The 14,004-nt window shown below is 36.7% G+C and overlaps 1 protein-coding gene across 1 annotated transcript in view; it reads left to right on the plus strand.

The window, feature by feature from the left end:
• Positions 1-7,314, plus strand: part of TTC33 (tetratricopeptide repeat domain 33) — a 42,479-nt gene extending 35,165 nt beyond the window's left edge. Inside the window, exon 5 of the mRNA XM_027863630.1 lies at positions 5,239-7,314. Within this exon, the coding sequence (XP_027719431.1) occupies positions 5,239-5,592 (354 nt within the window). The 3' untranslated portion in view covers positions 5,593-7,314. The remainder of the gene's footprint in view (positions 1-5,238) is intronic.
• The last annotated feature ends 6,690 nt before the right edge of the window (positions 7,315-14,004 follow it).

Here is a 14,004-nt window from a genome sequence, read left to right on the forward strand (position 1 = left end):
CACTCTGGGAGGTAGGTGCTATTATTATCTCAATTTTACAGATGAGAGAACTGAGGCAAACTCAAGTGACTTGCCCAGGGTCACACAGCTAGTAAATGTCTGAGACTGGATTTGAACTCACGTCTTCCTGACTCCAGCCCTGGCACTATATCTGCTGTGCCAACCAACTGCCCCCGATATCAAGTGAGGCCTGGAACAAGGAGACATATGCTCTCCAGATGTACTCACTGCTGACATGAAACAGATCCAGGACAGAGAGCAAGTTGAGGAGGAAGTACCTGAGATGGTCAGATCCTGCAGATTTGTGGATAACATTTAGTGATAGGATCAAGCCCTGGAACATTTAGGAGACTGCAGAACCTCCAAAATGAAATCATTAGCCATTCCAAAGAATTCATCTAACTATCCACATAGATAAAACTTCCAAATCCAAACCCAAAGAAACTCAGTGAACAAAGAAACTCAAGACTATTGATAGTCCAGACCAGTAATTGCCAAACTATGCTCTAATGGTCCACCAGCCGAATCTTGCCCACTGCCTGTTTTTATACTCCTGTGAACTAGGAGTTGTTTTTAAATTTTAAAATACACCAAAACTTTATTTACAAATATAAAAAACACTTCTTAGCTTCCAGGCCAACACAAAACAGACTATGCTCTGGGTTTGTCCTGTGGGCCATAGTTTGCTAATCCTTGGTCTAGACCAGGCCTTCTCAGTTCTTGGATTTGGCCTTTTGACTGAGTCCAAGTTTTATAGAACAAATCCTTTTATTAAGGGGATGTGTTCTCTGAAGTTTGGATTCAGTTAAAGGGCTGTGCTTGAGGACCCAGAGGGCCATATGTGGCCTCGAGCTTCAGGTTCCCCACCCCTGGTCTAGACTATGATATGTAGCTAAATGGGCAATATAGAGGGCTTGTCCATTACTATATATTTGTATTTTAGACAGATACTTCATATCAGGTCTTCTTACTTTTTTTTGCATTGTAGATCCCTTTGACAATCAGGTTAAATCTGCAGACCTCTTCTCAGAATAATATTTTTAGGTGCATAAAATAAAAATCATAAGATTACAAAGGAAATCAATTATAATGAAATACAGTTTTCAAAATATATTTTTAAAAGTTCACAGACCCCTTGATTGTAAATGGACATTGAATTGGACTGAAAATTGAACAGGGGAGGAAAGCAGATTGGATTGCCCTTGCATAATTTTAAACAAATGGCCCCAAACAAATACTGTCTGTTTAATACCAATATTTTTCTGGTGTTTTCATGGAGTGCTGTAATCTGTATAAAAAATTGAGGATAACCCAAAGGACAGTGGACAGGCATATGGTAGCTGTGAGCAAACTGAAGTAAATTTTAAGTGGGGAATTAAAAAGGAGAAGCAGTGTAAAGAATGCCGTCAAAGAAATGTTTGGATGAAAAAGATGGTCTCATCATGTGATGAGAGATAGAGATAGTCAGTAGATAGTCTGTTTGCTCATTGATATACTGGTGATGTCCAGAGGAGTGAGAAAAAAAATTATTCAACAGAAAAACCCCAAAGTCTGTGGGTCAGATGAAAATGCAGGTTATAAGAGTTGAGGGTGATCTTGAGCTGAGTCCAAGAGTTTGAGGGAACATTAATGTGGATTTTGAATATTTTGATAAGGGTGAGGATTGAGTTTGAGAGAAAGATTATGAGCTATTAGTGAATCAGCAAGCATTTATTAAACATCTATTATGTACCAGGTACTCTTCTAGGTTCTAAGAATAAAAATACAAATAATGAAGCAAGCTAATTACTGGACTTGAGAAAGGTTGTAGAATTCCTTGAAAGCTGGTAGATGACTTCCAAGAAGGATTTAGGTCAGATGTTTTGGCTGAATGGAGTGAACTTCAAAGGAGGAGAATTTTGCTGAGTGATTGTCGCAAAGAGAAGGATCAGAAGTGGCAGTAAGGAGCATATCTGTTTTTCTTCCCAGAGCGGTGTTTTGTTGGGAGTGTGAGAAAAGGAGCACCCAGTATCGGAAAAGGTAGCCAGGGCCACAGTGTCTTCTAAAACAGGCCAGGTTTTATGGGTGCAAGATGAGAGCCTGAGATGAGATCTAGGGTAAAGGGAAAATTATTGATGACAGAACAAGAGTGGAATGTGAAGGAGACAAAAGATTGAAGTGAGATGTAGCAGAGGTGGAGGTTGAGAGATCAGGGAGTGGTAGCAGAGGAAGGAGAGTTTCTTCTTGGCAGACAATAAGTATCAATTTTAGGGATTGGAATTTGGTGTTTGCTCTATCTGTGATGATAGCAGTTTACAGGGCTTCCCCTCTCTGGGGCTCCATGATGACAAAAGATGATGATCAGTTTGTCCCCTGAACTTACCTTAGTTTCTTGTTACATAGTAGGTGCTTAAGAAATGCTTTTGTTTGTTTGATTTTTCTCTCCAAACCCTGAGTGAAAGGCGGTTGAATAGGATCAGCAAATACTTGGTGGGGGAAATTTAGAAAAAATCTTCTTGCTCAGAGACCCTCTGGTCTTTGGACTCAGAGGGGGGAGTTAATATTTTTTGATTGAAACATATTTCCTCAAAATAGCTATCACACCTTGACTTGTAGTATATTTGGATCTAGAGCACTCTGTTACTTCTAATTAGAGACCAGAAAATTCATGAAGCCCTGAACAAAACTGGTACTTATGTTGGGTTATAGAACTCCTCAAGGACCTTCTGTGTTATATGCTAGTATCAATACTTCTAAAATTTTTAAAAATTAGTTTATTAATGAAATTATAAGTGTGTCAAAACGTATCTAGCCAATGATGTATCTTCAGAAGCATTATAAATAAGCAGCTTCAAACACTAAGGAAAAAGCAATTGCTGTAAGAATAATAGCATTTATATAGCACCTACTATGTGCAAGGCACTGTGCTAGGCCCTTTTACAAATATCTCATTTGATCCTCACAACAACTCTGGAAGGTAGGTATTGTTATTATCCCCATTTTACAGTTGAGGAAAGTGATACAAACAGATTAAGTGACATACCCCAAGGCCACACAGCTGTACAAAGTTAAGCCTTATTGTAGTTGGTTCACATAATTTTGAAATTTTTTCACATAACTTTCCAAAAAAAAATTTAGCGGTATAAAAAAACCCCAAAAAACTAACAAATCATAAATTAAATTGAGTAAGCGGCCTCTTCTGAAAATTCTTCCTAGGACCCAGGTAAGCTAAGAAGAAGGCACATTAAAAAAAATTACAGTTGTGTTTTCTAAATAGTTGATGAGGAATAAAAGTTCAAATATAAATATAGGAGGATGCTGTTAGTTTTACAGGGAAAAAAAATTCCTTCCTGCTAGACAAATTTGCTATTGTGAAAAGGGGACCATTTTTGTTCTCTTTACCACAATAATCTTTCCTGAAAATTTGTTAGGTTTTTTTTTTATCAAATTCCATGTACTAATTACATCTAAAAAATACTAAGCCAGTCCAATTAATAATTTACTTTCTTTTTTAATAGTTTGATTACAATCTTTATTATTTCATAGAGAGTTGAGAGAGGCCCCCAAAGTGCTACTGTTTGGTAAGAAATACTGTTGTTTATCTACTCAGATGACTTAGAGTAGAATTGGAAATTGCTAGTCTTTCTAATGTGTGCAGTATATCATAGTACATTGCAACATCAATTGTCAGAAGTTTTGGTAATATAAATCTTGTTTTGAGTGCAGACATGTTATCCACGAGATAAAGACACTTAATCTGTGCTTACAGTGATCTCTGTAATATTTATTCAGATTCCTATTCAGTTTTCTTACAGTAGATACTTGCATTTATCAATATACTTTGAACTGAGAATTTACCCCACACAAAACTGATAAACTTTGGTTTTCTTCCCAGTGCTGTCTTTTTTTTTTTTTAAGAAATTCTTAGCTACACTGAATTTTTATGAAAATGCTTAAATATGTCAGCCGAAAGAAAAAAGAAAGGAAGGAAGAAGGGAGGGAAATTACAAGTTCAGAGTGTGTTTTTGTTGTGTATTTTTATTTTTTTTTAAATTGCCTACTGACATATTCCTTTTATAATTTTCTTAGATCAACTAGAATGGTGGCTTCTGCAGAATCTTCAAACTTTTTTATTGGCCCCCTTCATTTTTTAGAAGCGTTCATTGAAAAGCCCCTCTGCCATCTAAATTTCTTTACATTTTTCTCAATTCATTGCAACCTTTTATTTTGTACTGATAAAAATTGGATATACCAAAGATTTTCATTGTCAAAGCCATCAGTGTTTAGGTTCTGTAGAAAAAACATTTGGAAAATAAATTGTAGATTTTCTGTTAAAAATTCATCATAGGGGCAGCTAGGTGGTGCAGTAGATAGAGCGCCAGCCCTGGAGTCAGGAGGACCTGAGTTCAAATCTGGCTTCAGACACATGATACTTACTAGCTGTTGTGACCCAGGGCAAGTCACTTAACCCCAGTTGCCTCACCAAAAAGGGAAAAAAAAATCTCCATGCTTTGGAGCAGCTAGGTGGTGCAGTAGATAGAGCCCTGGAGTCAGGAGGTCCTGAGTTCAAATCCAGTCTGGTCTCAGACCAGACACTTGACACTTACTAGATGTGTGACCCTAGGCAAGTCACTTAACCCCAATTGCCTTGGCAAAAGAAAAAAAAAGAAAAAAAATTAATCATATATCCTGTTTTACAAATTTGATCAGTATAATTATTTATACACTCTTGAGATCATCCTGCTGAGCTTCAGGTTCCTCAAGGAAGCGACTACTCGGCAGAAGAGGTTCAGGCACTTCCTGCCCAGATGCCTTCTACAGGCATGAGGGGGCTGGCTCTTAGAAAAAGACGAAGCGATTACAGCTGCTGCGCTGTTTATTTCCTTCTTTGAGCTTGGTGGTGGTCGGGATGGGGGAAGTGAGGGAGTGGGAGGAGAGTGTGCATTTAATAGAGATCAGAACAGCTGCCAGCTTCACCCCCTGCTCTTCTGCTCCTCTCCTCTCATTCATCAGTGCCTTTTTGATAGATTTCAGTGCACAAGACTTTGATGAGAAGCATCAGTAGCAATTACCAAAGCCCCAGCCAGTCACTGGCTTGCACCCTGGGAAGTGTTGTCATCAACAAATAATATTTTTTTATATTAGGCAGTAAGTTGTTCCCAGTGAACTCATAATGTAAAACACAAATAGAAAACATGGAAAAGAGATGGCTAGTATTAAATAGATTGACTTGAACACCTCTAACCTCTTTTTTTGTAGGCAATTAGAAGTTTCCAAGTGGCCTTGCACATCTATCCAATGAATCCTGAAATATGGAAAGAAGACCTTTCCTGGGCAAGAACATTGCAAAAGCAGCAGAAGGAAGCACAGAGGCTTAAAAGAACTGAAACACCGGCTGAAGAAACACGTTTTTCACCAAAATCGATTCCAGACTATGACTTTGAAAGTGATGAGATTGTTGCTGTTTGTGCAGCTATTGCAGAAAAACAGAAGACGGTTTCAGCAAATAAAACCATGGTGATTGTGTCAGCGTCTGGGACTGTAGAGACCATAACTGAGAAGGAAGAAGGTGCCACCATTCCGGACGGTTCTGTTTTTATCAAAGCTCGATAAAACAATGCATGAAGCTTGAATCCAGCTTGTTGAGCATCACTTAAAAGTTTTAGCAGCAGAGAAATCCGTCCGTAAGAAGCAGGGTGAAACCTATAATTTTGAGATGAGAAATTTGAAAACTTAATGGTAGAATCATTGCATAATGTCTGGTCAGCATTTTGATGACTTGTGACTTAGAATTGCAACTTCAAGAAATGTTGAGTAAAATGTTGATTGATTAACACATTTTGTTTAGTTTTTGCATGTAAAAGCACTCATTTTATTTGTGTATAACTTGAAAAGTGAAAGCTTGTTAAAAATACTGCAGGTTCCTTTTGTCATTTGTGGATTGATGTGAAGACCATTGTTGTGAATTGACTGTTCAAATTGATATTTATTTTTTGAAATTGGAAAAAGTGACAGGCTTCCCCTCCCTCTTCAAAATATATTGTTATTTAGGTGAAAAGAAGATTGAATCCAAGAGGAACATAAAAATATTTAGGCATTGTAATGAAAAAAGAAAGTTAATATTCAAAGTATCATCAGGAATATAGAACCTTGGAAACTTCAGCAAAAAAGTATGCATGTCTACATGTTCTGAGCAATTTTTGATACTTCTCTTAACTCAGATCTGTACTTTTGGTTTTTTAAACCAAATTAAGATTTTTGTAAATTGTAAAACCATATTAGAAACGGAAAAAATTATTGATCTATAATGAAGTTTCCTCTTCCTTCAGCATTTGTCAGATATGTCAGTTGATGATTGAAAAGCATTATTCTGACATTAGAATGTTTATGTTGTAAGAAAAAAAGGAGTAAGTAATCTCTGCCACACATGAATCATTTTAAAAATGTGGACTTTTAAATTTATTATAAATGTTTTTTACAGCTAGAGCACAGCAATATGCACATCCTTTTCCAGTTTAAATTCTATATTTTCCTTAATTTTAAAGCTTAAGTTACCTTTATGGTTATTTTAATATGTGATATTTAAGATGGTAGATTTTTATTTTCAGCCTATGGAACTTGATAGGAGCTCAGTTGGGTAAGAACATGGCTCACCATTAAACAATAGGTAAATTCTGTCCCTAAAAAATGAGGATGAAGTTACTAGTTCTTAAGTCACTAACTCATTGTCATGTCTTTAACTTAGAATCCAAAAGTTCATTCTTTATATTGCCAACCATCAGGAATTACTGAAGTTATCTTTAAATGAAAACTATCAAATGCATACAAAAATAAACATCTTTGTTAATGCAAGTTGATTTTATAATCCACCTATGTAATAAACTGTTAAGTAGAAGCTTAACTTATTCTGAATCTCAGAAAGATTTTTTTTTGATGTTAAGATCAATTATCTTTGACAGGAATCAGAGTAATCTGCTTCATTATGTGGATTCTTTTTTCCTCTTCTACATTGGAGGCAGGTCATTTGATAGCTTTTTGACAGGATCTTTGGGTGCATTACTCAGAGATGGAGAATCAGCACATTAATTCTGCTGTAGAAAGTATTGTACTATGTATATGATCTATCAGGGAGGTGGTTCCGGTTAGAATGGTAAGTTTTAATATAGCCTAAAAACAAAATACTTATTGTTTTAAATAATTACTAATTACAAATTGATTGGGTAAGTATAGATGTGAACAGTCTTGTAATTTCACTTACTGTTTGTGTAATGGATGTATATGCTTTCTTGTTTATTGTAAAATTCATGTATAAATAAAGTTGTGGGGTTTTCTGCAGTTTCAAGTTTTTAATTTTACTTAGTGTGGTAGATTTTTAAAAATAATGCCATAAGCTTTTATTCTCCTTTCTTAGGAGACAACATAAATTCTTTTGTAGATATTTAGCCCTATTTCTTTTATTCTGGTCTGGGGAAGAGTGATGTAAAGACAGAGGGTAAACAGTTAAGTTGCTTTATAATCTTTCCTTCACATTAAGGTGAAACCTCTGCCACCCTCTGCCAGGGTATATGGTTCTTAGTATAAGTCATCAACCCATGGAGTTGCTGTATAGCCACTAGAATGTTAAAAAAAAAAAATTAACCCCAGACTTAATTTTTCATTTTTCCTGTGCATGCAAATCAGGCTATTGTCCCCTTTAACCAAATAAAGTGTCATACTATTGCTTCTGTTTTCTTTCTGCATGTGTGATTCCATATAATCTGAGATATAAGAATGAGAGTATCCAATTAAAAAGGAAATCTTACTTCCATGTCTAGAAAGTAGCTAGCACCATTTTCTGAATAATAGACATAATCTATCATACATATTATCAGTGTTCTCGTTCTTGTAAATAAGGTAAGAGACACAGTGAAAGCTTATTGATTTGATGGTCTTTCAGTTGAAAGTATTTATTAACCTAAGCCTTTCTTAACTGCTAGTATAATCACATTAACAGAAAAATAACAGTAAATTATGTTAGGCATAATTTTAGCATGAAGCGCATAACATGTTCTAATTCTTTGAAAAGAAGTGTGTGAATGTATATTAACTATGTCAGTTTTTAAGTAAATAGAATATTTGGTTAGCCAAATGATTATATTCTATAAATATGCCAGAAAAGTTTGCTATATAATTGTTTCCAGGGATATTGTGGTATAGACCTGTTAGAAGAAAAGATGAATTATAAAATTAATAAGCATTGAGATAACTTTTAAAAGATGAGAATGTAGATAGCAGAACCAAGATTTCCTGCACTTCTAGTCTTTTCAGAAAACATACCATGATGATTGGAGTCCACCAGGGGGCAGCAGATTCCATGGAATTTGGAGTTAGATGCTCATGGACTCATAGGAGAAAATACCTCTATACTCTTTACTCCCTATGTGACCTTGTGTAAGACACTTACCCCCTGTGGGCTATAATTAGTTATTTGTAATGTATTTGTAATATAGTTATTTGTTTGTAATGTAGTTATTTGGAAGATGAAAGAGTTGGACAAGATGATTTCTAAGGTGCTTTCCAAGCTCCAAATTCTGTGATCCTAAATGTATCCTATTTCATCTCAGCTGGGTCCTCTGGCCTCTGCTAAAGACTTATTTTGATGACTCCTTGTGATATGGAGGTGACCCTTGCCTTCCCAAAGGCTGGAGCACAAACTCTGGCAGGTCCCACTAAGGTGCAGTCACCAAGTCTTGGATTCAGTGAATGACTTTGCTGTCCAAGGACCAGTCTAGCTAAATTTAGAGAGAGAGGCTAATTGCCAGTTTGACTACTAGGTTTTTTAAAACTAAATGATTTAATAGTTGGATTCTGATGATTAAAACATTCTATATTAATTTTTTAAAAATGTTTTTTTTTGTTTACATTACTGTCATTTTTCATTGACTCACACACACGCACAGTTATTCAAGCAAAAGAAACAACCTATTGGCTATATCTATAAATGTATTCATCATTCCATACCTGCAGTCCACTACCTTTCTGCCACCTCATCAGGCCTCTGAAGTCACAGTTGTCTTTGCATTGATCAGTTCTAAAGTTTTTCAATGTTTTCCTTTCAATGAATCAATAAGCATTTGTTAAGTGCCTACTATGTTCCAGGTACTGTGTTAGGGATATAAGTACAAATGTGAAATAGTCACTAACCTCAAGAAGCTTTCTAATAAACATTATATTATGTTATATATCATCACATAAATTACTTTCTTGCTTTAGCCACAGCAATTCTTAAATTCTGTTTAACTGAGTCATGGAGGGTTTACATTCTGCTTTGGCAGAAAGAATAACAGATCCTTGAAATAATTGACCTCCAGTGAAGAAGAATTCATTGTCTCCCAAAGTAGCTCATTCCGGTTTGGGATAACTCTTAATTATCAGGAAGATTTTCTCTACATTTATCCCAAAATCTGCCTTTTTAGGAACCTCTACCAATGGCTCCTAGTTCTGCTCTCTGGGGCAAAGCTGAATAAATCTATTATCTTTTTTATGTTGACAACTCCTCAGATAACTTGAATACAGTCACTATGTCCTCCCCAAGTGTCCAGATAAAACATCTCCATTTCCTTCAATGGATCCCTATAGGACATGGTCTCCTGTCCCCTCACCTTGGTTCTAATCTCCTTTGGATGTGAGCCATTTTGTCAATGCTCTCCCTGATATAAACTGAATACAACATATATAATGTGCCTTGACCAGGGCAAAATACAGTAGGACGATCTCCTTTGTTCAAGTAACTGTATCTTGAATAATATATTAGATCACATTTGCTTCTTTGAGACATTGAACTAGCAGTCTACGAAATTCCCCATATCTTTTTTATAGGAACTATTATCTCGCCATGCCTCTCCCATGCAGTGTTATGGATTTTTTTGAACCCAAGTATAGGACTTTACATTTTTCTCTTACGTTTCATCGTATTAGATTTGGCCCATAATTCTAGCATATCAAGGCCCTTTTGGATACTAATACTGTACAGCATCCAGCATGTTGGCCGTCCCTCTCAGCTTGGTATCATCTGCAAAATTGATAAGTATTCCATTTATGCCTTTGTTCAGTTTACTGATAAATTATGTTAAACAGCCCAGGGTCAAGGACAGATCCCTGGGGCACTCTACTAGAGATTTTCAACTTGATTATGATCCATTAATGACAACTCCTGGCATCTGGTCATAACTAGTTTTGAATCTACCTTGTCAGTTTCTTCAATTTTACTTCTATATGAATGCCTCTTAAAGCTATAGCTTGAACTCAGATTTCTCCACTAAATTCTTAAATTGCATTTCTTTAAAAATAATCCTTATTTTTATTGTTGTCTTGTTTTTATGTTACATTCGTTTCCAAATATTCTTCTCCACAACCCTATCCAGTGTCGTTAATTTCATTTACATCATTGTAGTCTTTGGTATATTATTTTTACGGTTTTTTTTTTTTTACTTCTCTGCATTGGTTCATATGTCTCCCCATGATTCTCTGAATTTTTCATAATCTCTTTTTCTTATGGCCCATAGGATAGAAGAGACCTAGCCTAATCAATAAGTACCTACTTTGTTTCCAATGCGTTGCTACAACAAAAAATATCCATAGTTCTCCTATGGATATTTTGATGAATATAGATCATTTGTTTCTATTTTTGACCTCCAGAGGGTATTTATCTAGCAATGGAGTCTTTTTTTCGAAGAAAGTGGACATTTTAGTCACTTAAAAAATTCCAAATTTCTTAACAATAATTAGCTCCATCCACTGTGTAATTAGGGTGCCTTAGACCTACATTTTAAATTGTATCACCTGGATGTCCCACTAGTACCTCAAGTAGATGTCAATAATGGAATTTTTGAATATATTCCCCCCCATAATTCTCTTCCTCATTTTTTTTTCATGCCACCATTATAGAATTCAGATCCTTATTACCTCTCGGCTACACTATTCCATTGCTTCCTACTCCATCTCTCTTGCCACTTGCCCTTCTAATCCATCCTGCTAGTCACCGCTAGATAGGGGCAGCTAGGTGGTGCAGTGGATAGAGCACTGGGCTTGAACTCAAGAAGATCTGACTTCAAACCAGGCCTCTGAGACCTACTACCTGTGTGACTCTGGACAAGTCACAATCCCTCAGTTTTCTCATCTGTAACGTAGAGATAAGAATAGCACTTATCTCCTAGGGTTGTTGTGAGGATTAGATGAGATAATAATTGTAAAGTGCTTCCTTAGCGCAGTGGCTGACATATAATGCTGTACAAATGTTAGCTGTTATTGTTACTAATCTCTGTCGTACACTGATTTTGTCACAGAATTTCAGAGTTGAAAGGGAGTTCAGTGGCCGTCTTATCTAGCCCGCACCCAGTATAATACATCTGACGAGTAGTGACCTAGCCTCAGATTTAAGACCTGTAAGGGTGAATCTACTACCTTACTAGGGAGCATATTTCACTTTTTAATAGCTCTAATTGTTGCGAAGTTTTCCTGATGGTATTCAGTTTGCCTCTCTTCACCTTCCACATATTGTTCCTGGTTGTCCTTTAGGGCTAAACAGAAAAAGTCTAATTCCTCTTCTTTTAACAGCCTTTCAGGTACTTGAAGATATGTGTCTTCTGAGTCATATCCTCTCCTAACTAAATATCCCTAGTACATTCAACTAATTCTTGTATGACTGGAATTTGATTCTTGTATGCCCTTCACCACTCTGGTTCCCTTTTCTGTTTTTTTTTTTTTTTTTTAGGCAATTGGGGTTAAGTGACTTGCCCAGGGTCACACAGCTAGTAAGTGTCAAGTGTTTGGTCTGAGGCCGGATTTGAACTCAGGTCCTCCTGACTTCAGAGCTGGTGCTCTATCCACAGCGCCACCTAGCTGCCCCTTCTCTCTCTCTCTCTCTCTCTCTCTCTCTCTCTCTCTCTCTCTCTCTGTCTCTCTCTGTCTCTCTCTGTCTCTCTCTCTCTCTCTCTCTCTCTCTCTCTCTCTCTCTCCCTCTCTCTCTCTCTCCCTCCCTCTCTCTCTCCCCCGCCCCTCTCTCTGTGACCCCATTTGAGGTTTTCTTGGCAAAGATACTAGAATGATTTGCCATTTCCTTCTCTCTCTCTCTTTCTCTCTCGTTCCCTTTTCTAGCATTTTCTAGCTTATCAACATCCTTCTTAAAAAGTGGTGTCAAGAACAATACACTAGATGTGGTCTGATTAAGGACAACTCCTGGAAGCCATGCCTTTCTTAACGAAGCCCAAGATCACATTGGGGCAGGTAGGTAGGACAGTGGATAGAGTGCTGAGCCTCAAGTCAGGAAGACTCAACTCTGAATTCAAATCTGGCTTCAGATGCTTACTAGCTGTGTGACCCTGGGCAAGTCCCTTAACCTTATTTACCTCAGTTTCCTCATCTGTAAAATGAGCTGGAGAAGGAAGTGGCAAATCACTCCAGTATCTTTGTCAAGAAAACCCCAAATAGGGTCATGAAGAGTCAAACATGACTGAAAAGAATGAACAACAAAGATCACATTAACTATTTTTTTGGCCGTTGTTATCCTGTTGACTCATTGAGTTGCACCTGGAGTCTATGAATCCCCCTAAATATTTTTCAGACAAACAATTTTAGAACTCAATCTTTGATTTGGCTAAGTGGACTTTTTGAATTCAAGTGTGAGACTTTCCATTTATCCTTTTTGGAGTTCATCTTATCAGTTTTGGCTCAACGTTCTCTTTTTGGATTCTGACAGGCATCCAGTATTAGCTATCTTTCCCAACTTTGTGTCATCTTCCCATTAGATAAGGAGATCATTTTTGCTTTTATGTAAGTTACTGATAATAATGTTTGAAAAAAGCAGAGACCTTTGGGACACTCCACTGGAGACCATCCAAGTTGACATAAACCATTAATGACTACACTTTGAACCTGACCATTGCAGGTCCATCTGACTGTACTATCATTTAGTTCACATATTTTCTATGGGAATATTATGAAATATTTTATCAAATGCTTTGCTAAAATCAAAATAAACTGTATCTACAACGTTTCCCTAATTTACCAGTCTAGTCACTGTCAAAAAGGCAATTCCTGATGCATTTTTTTCTTTTCTTTTTGATGTCTTTTGCCTTTACATTAATCATTTCCCACTCCACCCTCTATATTGAGTCTTTCCTTGTGATAAATTATGAAAAACAAGCAAGAATATCTAATTCAGAGACCATATCTAATGATGCATATGAATACTGTAATAGGATCATACATCTAGAATTGAAAGGGACCTAAGTCTATTCCCCTCAAATTACTATTGCTACCAGCTATCCTGGCAGTCTTCCATTTCTCTTCAGTAAGGGAGGAGATATGTTTCATCATTTCTTATCTAAGACCTTCATGTTTTTTCCTTTCTTCAGAATTAACTTCCTTTAACTGATCTATTCACTTACACGTGTGTGTGTGTATGTGTGTGCACAAACACATACACACACATATAGTTCCTTTGGTTCTATCTCAGTTATATAATTCTTCCCACATTTCTCTGAACTCCTCACATTATCCATTCCTTACTGTACAATAATATTCCATTGCATTCATATAGCATAGCTTTTTTTTCCAGTCATTTCACAGGCAATGGATACTCACTTTGTTTTCAGTTCTTTGCTATCACAAAGAATACTCCTATAATGAGTTTGATATTTATTGGACTTCTGTTTCCATCTTGAAATTTATGCCCAGGGGTGGCATTACTGTATCAAAGGGTATGGACAACATAATCATTAAAAGAAGACACAAACAGGAGATGGCCCCATCCCAGACACAGACTAGGATGTCATGTGCTCCTATAGCTGGGCTACACTGAGTCAAAGGAGGATCCTTCCCATCCCCAATCCTTACCAATTCTCTGGACCTCAGAGAGTCCTCATATATCTTAAAGCTGTCAAGAAGGAGATACCTAAAGCTCAGAAATTGCTTCTTTAGTATATCCATTGAGTTATGACTTCCTGTTCTTGAGTTGTGTCCAACTCTCTGTGACCCCATTTGAGG

Source organism: Vombatus ursinus, unplaced genomic scaffold (genome assembly GCF_900497805.2).
Source record: "Vombatus ursinus unplaced genomic scaffold, bare-nosed wombat genome assembly UNPS02014772.1, whole genome shotgun sequence".
NCBI classification, from domain to species: Eukaryota; Metazoa; Chordata; class Mammalia; order Diprotodontia; family Vombatidae; genus Vombatus; species Vombatus ursinus.